The 17,196-nt window shown below is 50.5% G+C and overlaps 9 protein-coding genes across 9 annotated transcripts; 6 read left to right on the forward strand and 3 right to left on the reverse strand.

Annotated features, from left to right (window-relative positions):
• Positions 1–1,258: 1,258 nt before the first annotated feature.
• On the forward strand, positions 1,259–2,470 carry BDW70DRAFT_151282 (uncharacterized protein; the record flags this gene model as incomplete). The annotated part of the gene is made up of 2 exons (XM_073739274.1): positions 1,259–2,051; positions 2,181–2,470. The coding sequence occupies 2 exons, from the start codon at positions 1,259–1,261 to the stop codon at positions 2,468–2,470; spliced, it is 1,083 nt and encodes a 360-aa protein (XP_073594745.1).
• Positions 2,471–3,091: 621 nt separating this feature from the next.
• Positions 3,092–3,597, forward strand: BDW70DRAFT_74818 (uncharacterized protein). Its single transcript, XM_073744751.1, has one exon. The coding sequence runs from the start codon at positions 3,243–3,245 to the stop codon at positions 3,537–3,539; it is 297 nt and encodes a 98-aa protein (XP_073594746.1). The 5' UTR covers positions 3,092–3,242; the 3' UTR covers positions 3,540–3,597.
• A 522-nt stretch (positions 3,598–4,119) lies between these two features.
• cnaB (calcineurin regulatory subunit B) lies at positions 4,120–5,217 on the reverse strand. Its single transcript, XM_073744750.1, has 5 exons — positions 5,006–5,217; positions 4,903–4,955; positions 4,780–4,853; positions 4,384–4,718; positions 4,120–4,283 (listed from the first exon to the last, which is right to left on the reverse strand). The coding sequence occupies exons 1-5, from the start codon at positions 5,109–5,111 to the stop codon at positions 4,273–4,275; spliced, it is 579 nt and encodes a 192-aa protein (XP_073594747.1). The 5' UTR covers positions 5,112–5,217; the 3' UTR covers positions 4,120–4,272.
• An 11-nt stretch (positions 5,218–5,228) lies between these two features.
• On the forward strand, positions 5,229–7,726 carry BDW70DRAFT_74861 (enhancer of polycomb-like protein 1). Its single transcript, XM_073744752.1, has 4 exons — positions 5,229–5,693; positions 5,821–6,306; positions 6,363–6,659; positions 6,717–7,726. The coding sequence occupies exons 1-4, from the start codon at positions 5,535–5,537 to the stop codon at positions 7,485–7,487; spliced, it is 1,713 nt and encodes a 570-aa protein (XP_073594748.1). The 5' UTR covers positions 5,229–5,534; the 3' UTR covers positions 7,488–7,726.
• Positions 7,726–9,868, reverse strand: BDW70DRAFT_74875 (ribosomal lysine N-methyltransferase). Its single transcript, XM_073744753.1, has 4 exons — positions 9,511–9,868; positions 8,795–9,387; positions 8,509–8,736; positions 7,726–8,447 (listed from the first exon to the last, which is right to left on the reverse strand). The coding sequence occupies exons 1-4, from the start codon at positions 9,659–9,661 to the stop codon at positions 7,965–7,967; spliced, it is 1,455 nt and encodes a 484-aa protein (XP_073594749.1). The 5' UTR covers positions 9,662–9,868; the 3' UTR covers positions 7,726–7,964.
• Positions 9,869–10,021: 153 nt separating this feature from the next.
• Positions 10,022–11,359, forward strand: kae1 (O-sialoglycoprotein endopeptidase). The gene is made up of 2 exons (XM_073744754.1): positions 10,022–10,456; positions 10,524–11,359. The coding sequence occupies exons 1-2, from the start codon at positions 10,105–10,107 to the stop codon at positions 11,261–11,263; spliced, it is 1,092 nt and encodes a 363-aa protein (XP_073594750.1). The 5' UTR covers positions 10,022–10,104; the 3' UTR covers positions 11,264–11,359.
• Position 11,360: 1 nt separating this feature from the next.
• BDW70DRAFT_74899 (putative Snf1 kinase complex beta-subunit Gal83) lies at positions 11,361–13,729 on the reverse strand. The gene is made up of 3 exons (XM_073744755.1): positions 12,665–13,729; positions 11,984–12,578; positions 11,361–11,928 (listed from the first exon to the last, which is right to left on the reverse strand). Exons 1-3 carry the CDS (start codon positions 13,414–13,416, stop codon positions 11,875–11,877), a joined length of 1,401 nt encoding a protein of 466 aa, XP_073594751.1. The 5' UTR covers positions 13,417–13,729; the 3' UTR covers positions 11,361–11,874.
• A 571-nt stretch (positions 13,730–14,300) lies between these two features.
• BDW70DRAFT_74903 (uncharacterized protein) lies at positions 14,301–15,007 on the forward strand. Its single transcript, XM_073744756.1, has 2 exons — positions 14,301–14,540; positions 14,595–15,007. Exons 1-2 carry the CDS (start codon positions 14,364–14,366, stop codon positions 14,913–14,915), a joined length of 498 nt encoding a protein of 165 aa, XP_073594752.1. The 5' UTR covers positions 14,301–14,363; the 3' UTR covers positions 14,916–15,007.
• A 462-nt stretch (positions 15,008–15,469) lies between these two features.
• Positions 15,470–17,192, forward strand: BDW70DRAFT_169125 (alpha-mannosyltransferase; the record flags this gene model as incomplete). Its single annotated transcript, XM_073742613.1, has 1 exon — positions 15,470–17,192. The coding sequence occupies one exon, from the start codon at positions 15,470–15,472 to the stop codon at positions 16,952–16,954; it is 1,485 nt and encodes a 494-aa protein (XP_073594753.1). The 3' UTR covers positions 16,955–17,192.
• Positions 17,193–17,196: the final 4 nt, after the last annotated feature.

The raw sequence follows: 17,196 nt of genomic DNA on the forward strand, positions 1-17,196 counted from the left end.
AATCGGACAGACCCCGGCTAGCACCATCTCCGTGGCTATGTGCATGCCACAGGGTCACTCGACTTCATCTGCTCGTGCCTGTGCTCGTCTCGTGCTCGCGCTTGCGTGGAAAGGGGACGAAGGGATCCAGAGTCTCAGATTCAGATAGAGTGATAGTGATCGGACAGCATTTCAAGAATAGGATTATGAAGGATCAAGGAAGGGGCGCATTGTCTCCATTGAGAAGATAGATAAAAGCAAAACAGATCTACCGCGTATACTTTGCATGCTCTTTTCCCACCAAAAGTTCTCTGCTGCCTCGCCCTTTCCTGTCCTTACTCCATTCTCTGTCAACACTCCCTTTTTCTTTTTCCCATTAATTGATCCATCTTTCTCTTCTCCCCACAAGGCATGGGCAGTAAGGCTTTAGGGCCATGATATTGATGAATTATGATTTGTGACGCCCAGTTAATGTTTCGTCATTCACCATAGCTTCGAGTCGCCTCGTTCTTAGGACTTTCAATAATTGTTCGGTGATCATCAAGCCCATCTTTCTGCTCATGAGAACACCCCATATAAGCCAGGTACTACTCCCTTGGTGGGATCTTCGTCCCTCGTTCTTCCCTCCTCCTCATTTTCATTCGCGTTGCCCCTCTCCTCTCGCCGTTCCCCAATAATAAGCACGTTTGGGCTGCAAACCTGGAGCAGACTGACATCCTGCATTGCATCTAACTTTAATTGCACAGTGCCCGTCCAAGGAGTTCGAGATTTACTTTCCTTCGTCTTTGCTCCCAATACTGGTTGCTTCGTTTACACGGGTTCTGGAAGCTCTGCGGCTCTTGCTTCCATCTGCTGCTCGCCTGGCACCAGCTCGGGTCTCAATTGCTAATGGTCACTCGTTTCCTGTTTGTCGAGCGTCTGAACCTCTGTACCGCCTAAAGCAACTCTGGTGAGTACTGTCATTCCTTGTCTTATGACGAAGCCAACCGAGTAATCGGTATCTAGATTGTCCTGTGATACCGAGTCCTCGTGCAGGAACGAAAGCCTTAGACTGACGCGCGCTTAAGGTTTACGGGTAATACTCACGTCCACTCTCCCTCCGGAGAGGCGACAGACGAATCGTCTTCGAGGGGACCACAAGGGTCAGGGCGTACTTGCAGCGCTGTCAAGATTTGCCGTTAAACTCGCCAAGCTGGAATCCTACGCAAGCCCTCCCCTCTCCCCGCCGACGCATTGGTCCTTTGACCTCGATCCAGTGCGCAGGGGTTTGTTCAGGGGCATGGATGGTGATCTTCGACGCATGAAGCAGGATGGACAGCAAGGCCAATACGCAAGTCAACCGGGCATGTCCCGTCGCTCTGCTTCCAGATCAACCGGCGGAACGGCAGAACGAATTAGACAGGCCGCGTTCAATCCAACACGTGGAGACCCATCGCAGGCCGCTGGAAGACCACGAATGCCTGCATACATGGACTATGGATACACAGACAGCACCTTTCAAGGCGGTGCGTTGCAGGAGGACGAATTGCAACCGTATCCGCCGACGTTGCGCGACCACCAGCAGCGCCAGCAACCCTTTCCTTCATATGAGTCCGAGCTAGTATACAACCTCGGGCAGCAGGGCCCAACGCAGACTCCGTACGAGGTCGTGCCACAATTTTCGTCACGGCATTCTGCATCTCTCGATTCACTCTCCGGCCAATTTCCTGTTCCACAGTATTTTGCTCCCAATGAACCGTCAGGCACCGGGCTCCCTTCGCATTACCTGCCACCGGGGCTTTCTCTGTCCGCATATAATCAGCCGGGGCCCATTGGACGGTCGAGCGCAACGCAGCCCTTTCCCGCAACCATGGCGGACATGACCCCCGTGGGGGCGGCGGGACAACAGCAGGCGCTATCACAGTCGCAGCCGCAGGCCTTGCCTGAGCCTCCACCGTCAGCTGAACCACTTCGACAATTTCAGCGAGCATTACGAGTGACCGTCGATCATACGCGAGCCGGCCAATTGGTAGAGGCTAGTCAATCGCTGCTGGATATCTCCGAGTGGCTGGTGGCTACTGCACGGGAGCTCGGTATGTTTTCTCTTAGTGTTCGAATCCTAGCCCCCATGCACAGATGATTTGCTTTGCCGGGAGCTGCCCCTTTTTGCCTCAATAAATGGTTTGGAGGATTATTGGTTAATGTTGTGATGTCCATGATAGGTATTTTGCGGGATGACCAAATGCTCCACTCTGATCGATTGAAATTATGGAATGATTTCAATATTTGCTGGTTGGCATTATGCCAGAGGCAGAAAGACATGACGCAGGATTTGCTCCAGACAGGCCGCCAAGCACCCCGAACTAGTCTTCTCAACGTCGAGATGTTGGATTCCATGGGCAAGCAGTTAATACATCTTTGCGATCAACTGGAGCAGCATGGCCTGGTAGATTACCAAATGGGTATCTGGGAGGAAGAAATTTTGTCTGGTAGGTTGGTCTGCAGCCAGTGAGGTATTGGGATGAAAATTAACCTGAAAACCGGAGTAGCCCTTGGCCAATGCTTGGACCTCATCGAAAGCCGACCAGACCTCAGTCACCTTACCCGTACTCGTCCTGCCGCAGCCTCGCACACGTGAGGTTCTAAGCGTCAGCTGCACAGATCTGTCTTATGCAGATCGACTTTGACACTAACTTGCTGCGTCATTTCTCTCAAGGCGCCCTAAGGCAGGGGCTAAATTAGCCCTTGGCCCATTGCAGTCGCAACTTGCAAGACGCACTATCGATTTGACGATTGATAGATCCAGAGATTCTTGATGCCCGACTTCTTTGCTCGCCACCATAACCTCCCATTTCTCTTGAAATCGTTCGCCACTTGACGCCTGAAGCTGGCCTGCCCAAGACCCTGCATGCCTTCCCAACCCAAGAATTTCGAGCGAGCCCTAAAACCAGCAGCTAGAAGGTCCGAACTCAAGTCGGTCATCCCACCCCTGTCCGCCGCTGCAAGCCTGCGACAGGACTTTTCTCGCGATCATCCTACAATGTGACACATCACATTTTGGCGCTTTGAGTGGGTATTAGGGGTTCGGATTCGACTCCACGTTCTCAATCGTGTCCAAGGCTGCTGTATGCACTTTGCAGCTGCAGCACACCACTCTGCCTTTTCTACTCCAATATGATGGGATAATGATTAATTACGACATGAGGAAACAAAGGCGTCTTGTTTTGATCTCGAGGAGTACATAGATTCCCCATTCGTCTCGCTTTTCTGATACCTTTTCCTAAATGTTGTCTCATCTTCCAACATTGCTGCTGCTCTTAGCTAATGCAAACCTGCAGGATCAGTCATTAGTTCGCCTCCTCATAGTGCCAGATCCGTGGCGAGATGCTGAGATCTACTACGGTCATTTACCTTTTTCTGATGAAATTTTGGCTATTTCCCTGTTTCTATATATAGAGAGCGAGGCGGCGCTATTGGGATCATCTACTCCGTACACCCGTGTGTTGGAGTTGACATCTATACTGTATAGCATATCAAGAGCCGTACATATTGCCGGTCACGCTTCGTGGACTTGCCTATGATGGTCATTGTATTTTCCTGAGCAACTCTATACTTCATCGAATTCGGGTCTGCGGAGTATAATTTGTGATCTTAATTGTTGAGATATCCCCATATCGCTAGGCATGTTGATCTTTATTCAGATAAAAGGCACGTGAATATTGATAACGAATCCACATATCTTCATGTATGTATGCTTGCGTGTACAACAGACATTGGATAGTGTTGGTAGAAAACTCCATAACCGATCCAATATGCATAGGCCTAACCCAAAATTCGTACCATAGCACATGATGCCTAACAAGACTTGATAGATCAATAGTAGTATCTGATACCTACAGAGTTTTTCAACGAAGAGAAAACTCCCCGTTATTTGGTGACTTCTCAGACTTACACGAGAAAGTACTACTTTGTGAAGCACCCCAGTAATGTGTTTATTCTTGTCATGCATGTCATTTGAGTCGTCCAACTGAGTAGGTGCTAGTAGTAGAAATCGGGCGTAGAGAACAGAAGCTGTTTCTGAGTCCAGCACAGCGACATGTATAGAGAAAACCACAGTTTTCGTGTCGTCACAATCATTTCAAAAGTCGTAGGTATGGTAGTCATGCAAACTAGTGCCGATAAGCGGTCGAGCCCAGTCAGGCCATCCAGTCGGCCCAGTCGCTCATGCAGGCGAGTACGGTGGTATCCAAACACAAGAAAATAAACGAGGGCGATGTTCATGTGTAGGGTATCCCATCTAGGTTGCGCTAGAAATTAAATTTGGTCTGATAACGCCGCATATTAGTATAAACACCAGCACCGGCGGGAGCACCAAGCGCAATGAGGGCAGGGGTGACTATAAAAGGATAAAGGAGGACCACATACTTAAAGTCATACTCAAATTAACATCCGTGCTCTCCACCATATCCGTAAACTCCTCGAAGCTGATCTTGCCATCGTGATCTTTATCAGCTTCCATGATTGTCTTATCAACAATCTGTTGTAGCTGCACATCCTTCAGATTATTGCCGACCATCATCTTCAGCACGATGAACAGCTCGCCATTGGATATGTACCCGTCGCGATCGATGTCGTAAACCTTGAATGCGAAGCGCAGCTTCTCTTCCTTGTTGCCCTTTGAGCTGAATGCGGATAAGCCCGAGACAAACTCTTGGAAGTCGACGTCACCGCCGCCGTCTTCGTCGAAGATTGCGATCATTCTGTTGTGTCAAGTTATCTCGTTAGATGGATTCAACTGAGATGGAGTTCGAGGCAGCGCACCGTGTAGCAAGGGGGTTAGATGAGACTTGTGGAAGGGAGAGGAATTCGTCGCGATCGATTGTGCCGGAGTTGTCCTGGGCCTTTGTTTAGAAGGGTCTCTGTCTGTAAGGGTTTGGTGAGCACCTTGTCGAGCTTCATGAATCTCTTGCGGAGTCGGTCCACTTCATCCTTGTCAACTGGAGAGAATCAGTACGGGAGGCCCTGGATTGGTTTTAACCGGACATACAATTAGACCCGGAAATGATGTTCTCGAAGATCTGCGATGTTCCTAGAGAGCTCCGTCGTCTCCGCGAGTACATTGCCGCGTTGTTCGGTTCATTAGGTTGCTCCATAATGAAAATTTACTCAAATGCAAATGGACCTAAAGAGCGATGAGACATAAACAGCAGAATCGTATAGGCAATGATAATGAATGCAGGTTTAGTCTGAGGAGACAAGAAATACGGTTGCGAACGTCTATCAAAAGAGATGCGGCTGGAGGAGGCGCTGGCATGCCAAGCCACGGAGAAGCCCCGCACTAAACCAGAATGGGCCAAGCAAGCGAAACTCAAGGCCCCTGAGGCCGTGCTGGCCAAACGTCAACTCATCCGCCAGGCTGATACCGCGAGATTTACAAGGTTCATATCATCCCCCATTCATCTCCGAAGAACAAGAAAATACGACTACGCGATCGTGCATGACCAGAGCTTTCGATCGATACTGATTTCGACCCCCTACCCATGGTCGCTGCGGCTTAATTCGCCCTAAACGTTCGGATGACTCGATACGCGGGACTAGGGAGGACGCGCCCCAAAAAGCTCACTCCCAAGGCGCCTATACCCATTTACCGTGAGCACCAGATAGATGAGCTTGAAGAAGAGATTCAAAATGGCCTACAACAGGTTGAAACCGGTGTTGAGAAGGCCGAGGAGTCCGTAAGTGTTTATCCGAATCATCCCTGTCGCCAGTCACGTGATATCAGACAACCTCATCTCATCATGAAAAATTTGCACGGGTCACTTCCCCTTTACCAGCGCAAGCTAATGCACTGTTGCGGTGTAGGAATACCATTTGCAAGTTGCTATCAATGCAGTTGCATCGGGAAGAGTTGTAAATGAGGCCCATATTCCAACTCCAGAGACCGTCCTCAGTAACCTGCAATATGACGAGCTATATCCACCAGTTTTCTCGCAGCCTGCGACATACATCCGCTTCTCTTCCACGGTGGAGGACTGTTGCGGGTGCCCATATAACATGACTGAAGAGGATGATGTATTCCTGAAGATCATGAACGAGAAGCGGGACGCCGCCGACCGATGCACGGAGGACCAGTTTGAGGAGGTCATGAACTTCTTCGAAGAGACGGTGCAATTAAAGCAGCCGTACGCAGCGGTAGGCAGTGCTCCGGTCTTGAGTTTTGCAGAAATGCAAGAGTCCATGGATGCAACCGTAGAGGATTATGTAAGGCGATTGGCAAAGGACGTATACGACCACTGGAAAACGAGGAGGTTAAACAATGGCAACCAGTCATTACTTCCCAGCCTCAAGGTAAGCACCGTCCTCTGCAATAAAGCTTGTGGTGGATGGCTGACTTGGACTTGCAGTTTGAAACCGGTGCGGAGACGGACGATACAGATCCATATGTCTGCTTTCGTAGGCGTGAGGTCCGTCAAGTCCGCAAGACTCGCGGTAGAGACGCTCAAAGTGCGGACAAACTGCGGAGGCTCAGAAAGGAATTGGAAGATGCTCGTCAATTGGTTGCTCTGGTTCGCCAACGAGAACTGGCGCGAAAGGAGATGCTGGCGACAGAGCGGATACTCTTCTTGCAACGGGCTGAAGTGAAGGATATGAAGAGGAAACTCAATATCAAAGACGATGACGAGGACCTTATCAATCAAAAGGTAAGCATTCTTCAGCATGCACTATCGTCACGTCCAGATGCTAACTCAGACGACCAGCCCAAGAAGAAGCCGATAGAGGCACCACCCATGCAACGTCCAGCGGCAGCCCAGCTTCGTATGCCACCGAAGGCTGGCGCCCAAGCTGCAGAAGATTTGCAACTGCTGGAGGATGTTCAAGCAGAAAAGGAGAACGAAATTATCCGCGATATCAAGGCGAACATCGCGAAACATATGAAGTGGAACGAGGGTTATGTGGATTTCACACGGGCCCCGCTATCGCCGTCTCCTGAAAGGACTGTTGATCTCTCATTCCGTCCTGCGATCACAACACAACTGCCAACGCCACCGTCATCAGACTCATCCGAAATTACACCTGACTTAGCCTTAGATATGTCAGGCACCGTATCATATCGTGATAAGCTCGCCGAACACGCCTTAATAATGAGTGAGGACGCCAACAAGATGCCGTCATTCAGGAGACGTATAGGGCGGGGCGGTCGTCTGTTGATTGATCGCCGTAACTTTGCCTCGCGATGTAGAGTTGAATTAGACCCGTGGAAGGCAGACCGCTTCAAGTATGATCAGGAGGAGTCCGACGAGGATCTTGACTATGAGATGGATCAGTACGACATCTCCCTCATGCAGAACCGGGCAATCATGCTTGCCAAGGCTCGAGACCAAGCACACGCGCAGGCGCAAGCAGCTCAAGTGCGACGGCTGCAGGCCGAACAAGCCGCGCTCAACAACCTCAATTCCGGCCAAACATCGGGGCAAACAATGGGATCGAATCCCGGGCCTGGCGCCATTGCTCCCACACCTGAAACCTGAGCCGGGCCTCGTTCTCTCTCCTCTTGAAACATCTTCCGTTTCCGCCGACACACTTCCTCATCACCAACACCTTTCTCACCGCCGCGTCTCTATCGACCCCAATGTACTTTTACTCCCTCAACATTTTGATTCATGGGGCACCCTTGTTTTGCATTCTTCACCACCGCAAACCTTTTTCCCACTTCCATCTGATTGCTGCGATGCATTCGAGATTCAGGATAATGTCGCTGATGATTATTTCCCCTTTGTTATGACGACCTAAGATTATCTCATGTTAGTGTACATAGCCTTTTCTTCCCCTTTTTTCTTCATGCTGCAGCCGATCGGTCGATATAATCTTGTACGGATTGCGAAAGCTCTGCGGTCAGCAACCAGGAACGCAAGATAGAAAAACAATTAATAATATGTATCAATAAGCCAAATCAACTTTTCTTCTGTAAATGACGGGTAAAATCGCAGAATCGACGAGAGGTCGACTTATATTCTCTGGACTTTCGTTCTCCTCAAATCGTCGCCGTCACTGTCCGCAATACGCTTTGAAGTCGAGCCGTTTGTGAAGTGATCATTGATCTTGGCCTTTACAGCCTCAAAGATCTCCTTCTCCCCCAATCGAACTTGTATAGCCATTTTGCGTCGTCGGTCGGATCCCTCAAGCGGAGAGGCGGCTTCAATCTGATTGACCTGAGCGAGGAGCTGTTGGTCTTGCTCCATCGTCGTGCTGTATCGTTTCTGGCTTATCAGGATCGAATCGAAGAGAATTTTTGCTTCTTCTTGGCCGAAGGCCGCTTTCGGCGGTTTCTGCTTCTGCTGCTGGTGGGCGAACTGTTCCGGTGATAGCGTCAGAGTTTTAAGGAGGACGACAAGCTCCTCCGGAATAATGTCCGTGAGCATATCGTTAGGCGATGGCCGAGAAATGGCATAGCCGTCGTCTAGAAGTTCGAGACTTTCCAGAAATTCGAGCTATGATGGGTGTCAATCAATTGCGCAGAGGTGATGAGGGTTTGTGTGACATGTGTATTACCCGTGGCTGATTTTCTATGCTGGAATCGCTGAGGCCCGCAGAGGAGCAGAGCGTGTCGAGAGAGAGCTCAATAACATCGTACGGGGCATAGTTATCGGTAACATAGCCGTACCGTCTCAGAAGATCACAGCGAGGAATCTCTCCATAGTCGTTGAAGATCTCCTCTCCAGCCCGGATGGGCTTGATTGCCTTCATTACCAACGATTCCTCTTCTTGAAATAGACGGGCCTGGAAAAAGTTAGTGAATTGATAAAAGAAAAAAATAGGCATTCCCTATAATGCTCACGTTATTTCTGTGCGCGTCCGCGTTCAGCATATCAGCCAGAGGCACCATGCCCTTGGAAGACTGTTCTTCCTCCTCGTCAGTGAGGTACCCGTCTTCGCCTTCCCGCTCATCTTCATTTTCCGGTGTCTCAATGTCAAATGCATAGGCCATTATTAGAGACCCCATCGTGTGAGCGAGGCCCAGGAGCGCCTGAGCACCCACATCTCCATCATACGAAGCAAGTCCATTGACCGGAGGAAATAGAGCAGGATTCGCTCGAACAACAGGAACGATGAGCTTGAGAATAGACTCTTCAGCTCCCTGCTTTCCAATCTTCTCAACAACAGTGCTTCCCTGAAGCTCTTCCAGCTCTTCCGGCGACCAAAACATAAGGGTGTCAAAATTCTGAGGCAAGACCTTGAAATACGGCGCCCAAGTAGATTTGTCGCCTTGCAGATACTCGAATATCATGACCAGCATCAGAGAGAGCCATGGGCCGAGCTGATCAAGGTCCTGCCAGAGCAAATCCTTTAGTTTCGAATTGTGGGTTGAGAGGACGAGATCTCGCGGGATGGCGAAAAGTTCTTCGTCTTCGTCGATATCGGCTTGAGCCACTGGAACCCGCGAGGCAAGCGTATCAGAATGGGATCACTTCTTCGTAAAGGATACAACTTAATAAGGTCGAGGACAGATTGCTAGGACGAGGAAAAACTCGTCCGGGTAGAGTTGAAACATACCGACACCTCGCCCAGCAGCATTGGCTCTTAGGTCTGCAATACGAATCTTGGAGTTGACTTTGACGCCAGGCCTAGATGATAGCCAGGTAGCAAACTCATCTGACCGGCATTGGAAATTGTCACGGTCGGGGAAGTGGGCCGAAGAGGACATGACTTTTGACAACCTTGCGGGATTGTGGGCGAGCACAAAACCAAGCCAGCGGCTCGGAGGACAGATTCAGGGGTCAAAAAGGACGGGCCGCAATTGTACGATTATAGAAAAAGGGTTGGAGCCTAGAGAGGAGGAATCTGCCGAAGTGGGTGAAAAAGCAGAGCAGTAGGGAGGGAAGGGAGTGGGCTGTTGAGTTGTCGCTGTAGCTTAGTTTAGTAGGGTCTTGTATACCGTCGGATAAACGCAGCGGCGGAACCTAACCTGGAACTGCCGGGACCGGATCCAAAGCAGGCGAGCCAATCGATAACGTTGCTGATAAAAAAAAAGGATCTCCAACGCTGCCCCTCCACACAGCACTCACACTGCCTATAGCTTCATTCCGCTTCGTATATTACTATCTTAATGATTTTTTTACTGAATATTAGCAGAAAATACTACTCAACATGATTGCCATCGGTCTTGAAGGCTCCGCCAACAAACTCGGCGTGGGTATCATGTTGCACCCTAAGGACGGTAGCACCCCGCAAGTCCTCGCCAACATCCGTCACACATATGTCTCCCCTCCCGGCGAGGGATTTCTCCCCAAAGACACAGCAAGGCACCACCGATCCTGGGTCGTCAAGCTCGTGAAGAAAGCACTCAAGGAATCGCGTATTTCCGTTGACGATGTGGACTGTATATGCTACACCAAGGGACCAGGAATGGGAGCTCCCCTTCAGAGTGTGGCAGTGGCTGCGCGGACGCTAAGCTTACTATGGGGAAAGGAACTAGTTGGTGTTAACCACTGTGTTGGACGTATGTTCCCAAGTCCCAATTCTTGTGATATAGAATAATAGTAGGTACCTAATGCGGATCGCTCCAGATATCGAAATGGGCCGACTAATTACCGGCGCATCGAACCCGGTCGTCCTATACGTGTCTGGCGGGAATACACAAGTAATCGCTTACAGCTCGCAACGGTACCGCATCTTCGGGGAGACTCTCGATATAGCGGTGGGCAACTGCCTTGACCGATTCGCGCGAACTTTACATATCTCCAATGACCCGGCTCCGGGATACAATATCGAGCAACTCGCCAAGAACGGCAAGCAACTGGTCGATCTGCCATACACAGTGAAAGGCATGGACTGTTCCATGTCAGGAATTCTCGCAGCCATCGATGCTCTCGCCGCAACATACGGACTAAACGGCGAACAACCGGATGAGGAGGAAGACGTAACAGACGTTACGCCCGTTTCAGACGGGGCTTTAGAATGCCGGAAACCAACCCGGGCAGATCTGTGCTTCTCGCTGCAGGAGACCGTATTCTCAATGTTGGTAGAAATTACGGAGCGCGCCATGGCGCATGTTGGGTCGAAGGAAGTTCTGATCGTTGGCGGAGTCGGATGTAATGAGAGGCTGCAGGAGATGATGGGGATCATGGCGCGGGATCGCGGAGGCAGTGTGCATGCCACGGATGAGAGGTTTTGTATTGACAATGGGATTATGATTGCCCAGGCTGGTATGCTCGCATATAAGGCAGGCTTCCGGACGCCGCTCAAGGAATCTACGTGCACGCAGCGCTTCCGGACGGATGATGTTTTTGTGCAATGGAGAGATTAAGATTATTCAAACATATCCTGCTAATGTAATGAAGGTTCAATTCGGAGTATTCTGCATTCCAGGGGAGCTTAGATCAGAGAAACAGGAATAGAAAAGCAGAATTGATAATATCTCGTATCTATTGAATGCTGTTGGAGGTACCTCTAGCGCATGTATGACAAGGCCCTATAATCTAATAGAGAGGAGATGTCCGGAGATATAAGACGTAATAGGCAAGCAGTAGCTAACCAATTACCAGCTTCCTTTGACACGACGCATGGCTTCCCTCTAGAATTCAAGTATGTGCAGGGATCAGCTGCGCCAAACCCAGTCCAAGCACAGCCGATTGGACGCACTACCGCCAATCGCCAGTCAGTCGCAGTCTAGCATAAGTGTACTCTTGGTCTGACGTGCTAGCACAAGATAGGTGGCTATGAAGCGTAATGCAGGCGTCTTGGACAAGGCTCCCAGGAACCTTCGCAATCGGCTCTGCTCCGGTATGATTAGTCACACTTAGAAGACATCAGCTGCCTTGATGTGGGTTGACAAGGACCGATGAGGAGAGATATGTTGCTTGTGTCGTCGAGGGCCTAGATACAATAGTACTCTTGAAATTCGAGACCGAAAGCCTTTCATTGGCCTTGACCAATATTCCCCGTTGGCTTGTATAAGATGGTTGTAACATACTAGAGCAGCCCATTTAGTAAACTAGTTCAGACCAGGATGTTGTATGATTCTTACCTTTCGTTTGTACCTGGTCGTCACGCTGGTGGCTAGGACCCCATTCTTTATGCTGCTTGTAGCAAGGTGATTTAGTACAGTATGGTTAGGGTTATTGAGAAGACTGCTATCATCCTTCATCGGCGTAGTGCCGTTGAGGATAGACTTTCCAAGGAAAAGCGGAAGGCTCGGTGGTGTTGGCGCGTCACCGATGATATTGACTGCTTGCTGATAGCACGGGCTCTCCTCGTCTTTATCAAGGTCGAGCAGAAACTGAGGGACGACTCCACGGAAGTCACCAATAGGAATTTCCTCCGGCTCCTCTTCTTTATCTGGCTTCTCGTCATCAACAGCAGTTTCGACCTTCCCATCCGCAACTTCTTCGGGAAGTACCTGCGGAGGGTGGACCCCTGGGGGTGCGGATTTGTCACTCTCTCTCCTTGAACGATTTACATCGTCGGCACTAAGTTCGATATAATTGACAAGATGGTTTGTAAAGTCGACTGCAGTTGGGAGATTGTCCGAAGCGCGCATCTCACCATCAACAATAAACTTCAAGTGATGTGTTCCGGGCCGGAGATTTAGTTTCGTGGACAGGACATCGGGGTTATTCTCACTGTTCGGAACGAGCAGTTAGGTTAATGACCGTTGTGGAGGATGCATACATCAATCCGCCGCAGACCACCAATGAGCGCCACATACCTTCTGTGTAGCCGGAACTTTTTCTCCCAGTTGACGAAAGTACCCGTTACATAGACCTTGTTACCACCAGCTGTCCATTCGATGGTTGTAGGCACGGCTCTACCCGCGCCGCTAGTAGCGTACGGCTGAAGCTCATCTACAGTATCGTCGTCTTCGATCGTTGCGAGGTCTGGTTTGGCCGCTGTCGTTTTATCACCCAGTCTTTCCTCAGTCGCGAGCGGACTGGTGTCATCCGGGCCGCTTATGGGCGAGCCTGGTATAGCTGTAGCATCTCCAATCGGCAGAGGCATCCGCGGTGGACGCTGGAGATGATGTGATGCACTATAGTACATCTTGGGAGGCGGGGCCGATGGAGCGACAGATTCGTACGGATCGCGTCGAGCTGCAGCAGTGCGGGAACCCGGGACCTGGACAGGATCGGAAGGATCGGGCGCAGATATCGCCTTCGAGCGAGGTGAATCTGTCTTCGTGAATTCCGGCCGATCTACAGTCCGTGTAGGTGAGCCCGTGACATCGCGGGTCTGCAGGCGTTGTTGAACAGAAGTTTGATTCTGGGACGACGATTGACCTGTTGCAGTTTCTCTCGAACTAGCGACGTCGGCCACGGGCGCCTTGGCGGCATTGGAGGGGCCGTGAACAGAGGGCCCGCGAGCCGCTCTCTTATCACTCGTCGAAGCCGTCAGGCCTGTATTGCCCGAAATCACCGGACTCGGGCCGTCTCCGACAGGGCCCTTGGACGGATTATTGCCCATCTTGAATCGCAGCGTGGCTGTAAGAATATGAAAAGATGGATAGAGGAACTGCGGGCGGAGAGCGTTGAGGCTATCGAGATTCAAGGCACGGGTTGGGACTCAAAGGATTCGAGTGAATCAAGACATCCGCATTAAGCCGTCGACTTCGGAGGGGCACAAGGCCAAAGGATCAACGTGAGCGGACGGAGGTTGCTCGGTGAGTCAAGGGTGGGAATGCGGGGAGAGAAAGGAAATAAATAGTCTATCATGTATAAGCAGGGTACACATAGGGTAAGAGGCCCGAGGAACCGGGGAGAAGCGAGCACTGAAGTCGGCAGTGACGGTGTCTGGAGATGATGTCGATAACTCTTTTGAGTCTTGATAGCCTTTCCCCCGAGTCAACCCCAGGGTCTTCTCAAAACGGGTATTAGGGCTTCATGTAGGGCTTTTCCTCTGCGGCGGAGGACCCTCCGCCGCATTATTATTCGAATCTGGAATAGAGACTAAAACCTGAGTCCCATTGGACTTCGCATACTCCAATCTTGTCGGTATCTTCTACCTCATGATACACAGGTACAGATGCTACATTGCCCTTCGTCAATCACCGTTACTCAGGCTACTCCGTAGTATAAATAAATCGCTCGCCCAATTGGGCGCTCAGTCCGCCCAGGGCCCATGCACCCTCACAATACGGTTAAGCATCACCTAAGGCCTTGTCTTGAGAATTCAGGGGGCTGGCCTATTACCAACGTTGATTCAATGACGGCACGCAAGATATGGCGGCGAACTGATGAACTGTACTGGGCAGTCATGCTGTCGGGGCAGATTCTGCCGGGTCATACCGCCAAGCGTACGCGGGCGTCCGCAGGGCCTACTGACGGTCGACTACATCATCACTCCAGAGTCGAGAGTCTAGAGACTCCCATCTCCTCGTCTCTGATGCTACACGAGTTAAGCCTTATCATCCAATGGGCTTACTCTCCATAGTGACTGTTCCTTTCTCTGTTTTCCTAGTATATCCCGTCTACTATGTAGCGTTCAGCGCATACTTCCTTCTTAGCCTCCTGGCATCCCCTTTTATATACCTAGGCTTCGCAATCCTGTGGCTGGTCCTCTTCCCAATAAAGATTCTGATAAGCCTCAAGGTATTGCATTCCATTCCATATCAGATGAAGGAACTTTGAGTCTAACCATACCAGGCCTTACTGATCTACCTCGGAGTGGCTTCCCTGGCAGGAGCTGGTGTGGCCTTGGCTTTATACTTCATTACAACTCTGGCCATTGACTCTCTGTTGAATCTATTCTCAAATCTCTCGACCCCTGTTCGCCTCAGGCCGAAACTAGAAGGTCGGGCGATTGAGCGGGCCAAGTATACACTTCCGGAAGACTCGAGTGACTCTGGCACAAGCAATGACTTGTGGACGAGCTCGAGCTGGGGCCTAGGCTCTGGTCATCCGAAAAAGCGTGGTTTGGTGTCTGAAACGATATTGGAGGAAGAGAGCCAAGATTCTGAATTATAGACTTGTAACTGGGCTGGGTTCTTGAATGCTCTTGACGACCGGGTCTTGGACAATATATTACCCATATACATTGATAACAAGCATCAATTCCTCTGTATAACGACTGAGTTGTAGATCTACTCCGTATACTTCTGGGCCTCGACTGCGATGACGTAAGATCAGGATCGACAATAGCCTCTTGACACAGTTCCAAATTTTATCTCGACGTCGTTATCATTGAAAACATCTCTCTGTATCAGGACTTCGCATTCGGCTTCTTTGGCATGATTTATTGTGCTCGAAGCTGTCTTCCTCGCGGTGTGTAGGTGCAAGCTTGCGACTGCTTCTTGAAGTCGCCTATATCATCACAATTGTCACAGCATCATTACTTCCTGCGGCCTGATAGTCTTTGCCTGTCTGCCGATGTCTGCCTTTAAGAAATCAAAGGGCAATCCTCAAGTACTTATATATGCGCGCCTGTGTCACAAACAACGCCGATCAATTGCAAGCTGCGTGTTGAACAGGTCCCAGACTGCAAGCGAGCTCGACCTGGAGAACATACCTACAGAAGAACAATGGCTCTGCCACGACCCCTGACGAGGGTCCGCATAATCTTGTTAGCAGTAGCGCTTACCTTCTTCTCCGTTTGGTCGTACTCGCGCTATCCAAGCTCCTCGTCCAGCCTGCCGAGGGCCCCTTTTGCAAACACCAATGGCCAGGCGCAAAAGCAAGTATTAACAGGCCATATTCAAGCTTGGAGCCAACTCCAACCAGTCTTACTTACATCAATGCCAAAATGCGATCCACCCGTCAGATTAGGGACTGCCCCATCAATCAGGGTTGAAGAGTCTGATCCAGACAACCGACCGGAGATGCTGGACATGCTACCGGAGGAGGTCGATGAGATGAAGAACGCGCACATGAAATTTCTTGATGCCGTAAATATGAATGTGGTTCGCTTACACTACATCCCCAATACGAGAGGGATAATCTCTACGGCGGGAGGGTCTTATCTTCCGGTACTAGCTATTTCACTCCGGATGCTCAGGCGAACGGGGTCAGAGCTTCCGGTCGAAGTTTTTCTGGCTAACGACGAAGAATACGAACCGTTCATTTGTGATGTGGTGCTTCCCTCTCTAAATGCGCAATGCGTGGTGCTTTCACACATATTCGACGCCGCACCTAAGGTCATGGAGATCGAAAAGTACCAGCTCAAGCTCTTCGCCATGCTCTTTTCTTCATTCGAGGAATTTTTATTTCTGGACGCCGACGCATTTCCGCTCCTCAAGCCGGAATCCCTGTTCACAAACGAGCCATTCAAGTCAAGGGGTATGGTGACATGGCCTGATTTCTGGGCCTCCACTGTCTCGTCATATTACTACGAAATCGCATCCCAGCCAGCCCCAAAACCAGGCTCTAGTCCCCGTCAATCCACCGAGTCTGGTGAGATCCTCATCTCCAAGAAAACCCATGCCAAAACCCTCCTTCTCAGCGCCTACTACAACCTCTGGGGCCCCAAATACTACTACCCGCTTCTTTCCCAAGGCGCAGCTGGCGAAGGTGACAAAGAAACCTTTGTCGCAGCCGCCATAGCCGTTGGGGAGCCCTACTATCAAGTCACCGAGGGCATTGTAGCAATGGGCCACAGCAGCGCAGGGGGTCTTGCAGGCTCCGCGATGGTTCAGTTCGACCCAGCTGAAGACTACGCTCTCCACAAGGAGCAGAGCTCGTTAGCCGATCTTGCAGCCGCCAAAAGCTCGGGAAACGAAACACCCCGCCCCTTCTTCATCCACGCCAACTTCCCTAAGTTTGACCCGGCAACTGTTTTCGAGCCTCACGAGGTGAACCCCGCCTTTGCCGATGACGGGAGCTACACGCGCGCCTGGACAATTCCGGAAAACGTCATTGAGAATTTTGGTGCGGATGTGGAGAAGCGCTACTGGAGTGAAATTCTGTGGACGGCTTGTGAGCTTGAGGGGAAGTTTCGGTCTTGGAGTGGGAAGAAGGGGATCTGTAGTGGAGTGAGAGCGTACTGGAACGCCGTTTTCGCGGGTACGTGATTGAGACCCTGACGGAGACAAGGGGTTAAATGAATGATTCTTCGTTATATGTAAACCCTGTCGATGCCCCAGTAATATAAAATTCTCTTGGCGAGCTACCTGAGCGGATACACGAGCTCATGCGGGCATGAGCCTCGGGCTTATCTGATAGCCTTACTTATCTTCTGGAGATCATTAGTCGACAATCAAGCAAAAACTCGAGACATTTGCCGAAAGTTTAATCATATCCAACATATCATTAC

Source organism: Aspergillus foveolatus (genome assembly GCF_047715535.1).
Source record: "Aspergillus foveolatus strain CBS 279.81 unplaced genomic scaffold BDW70scaffold_34, whole genome shotgun sequence".
Lineage (NCBI taxonomy): Eukaryota > Fungi > Ascomycota > Eurotiomycetes > Eurotiales > Aspergillaceae > Aspergillus > Aspergillus foveolatus.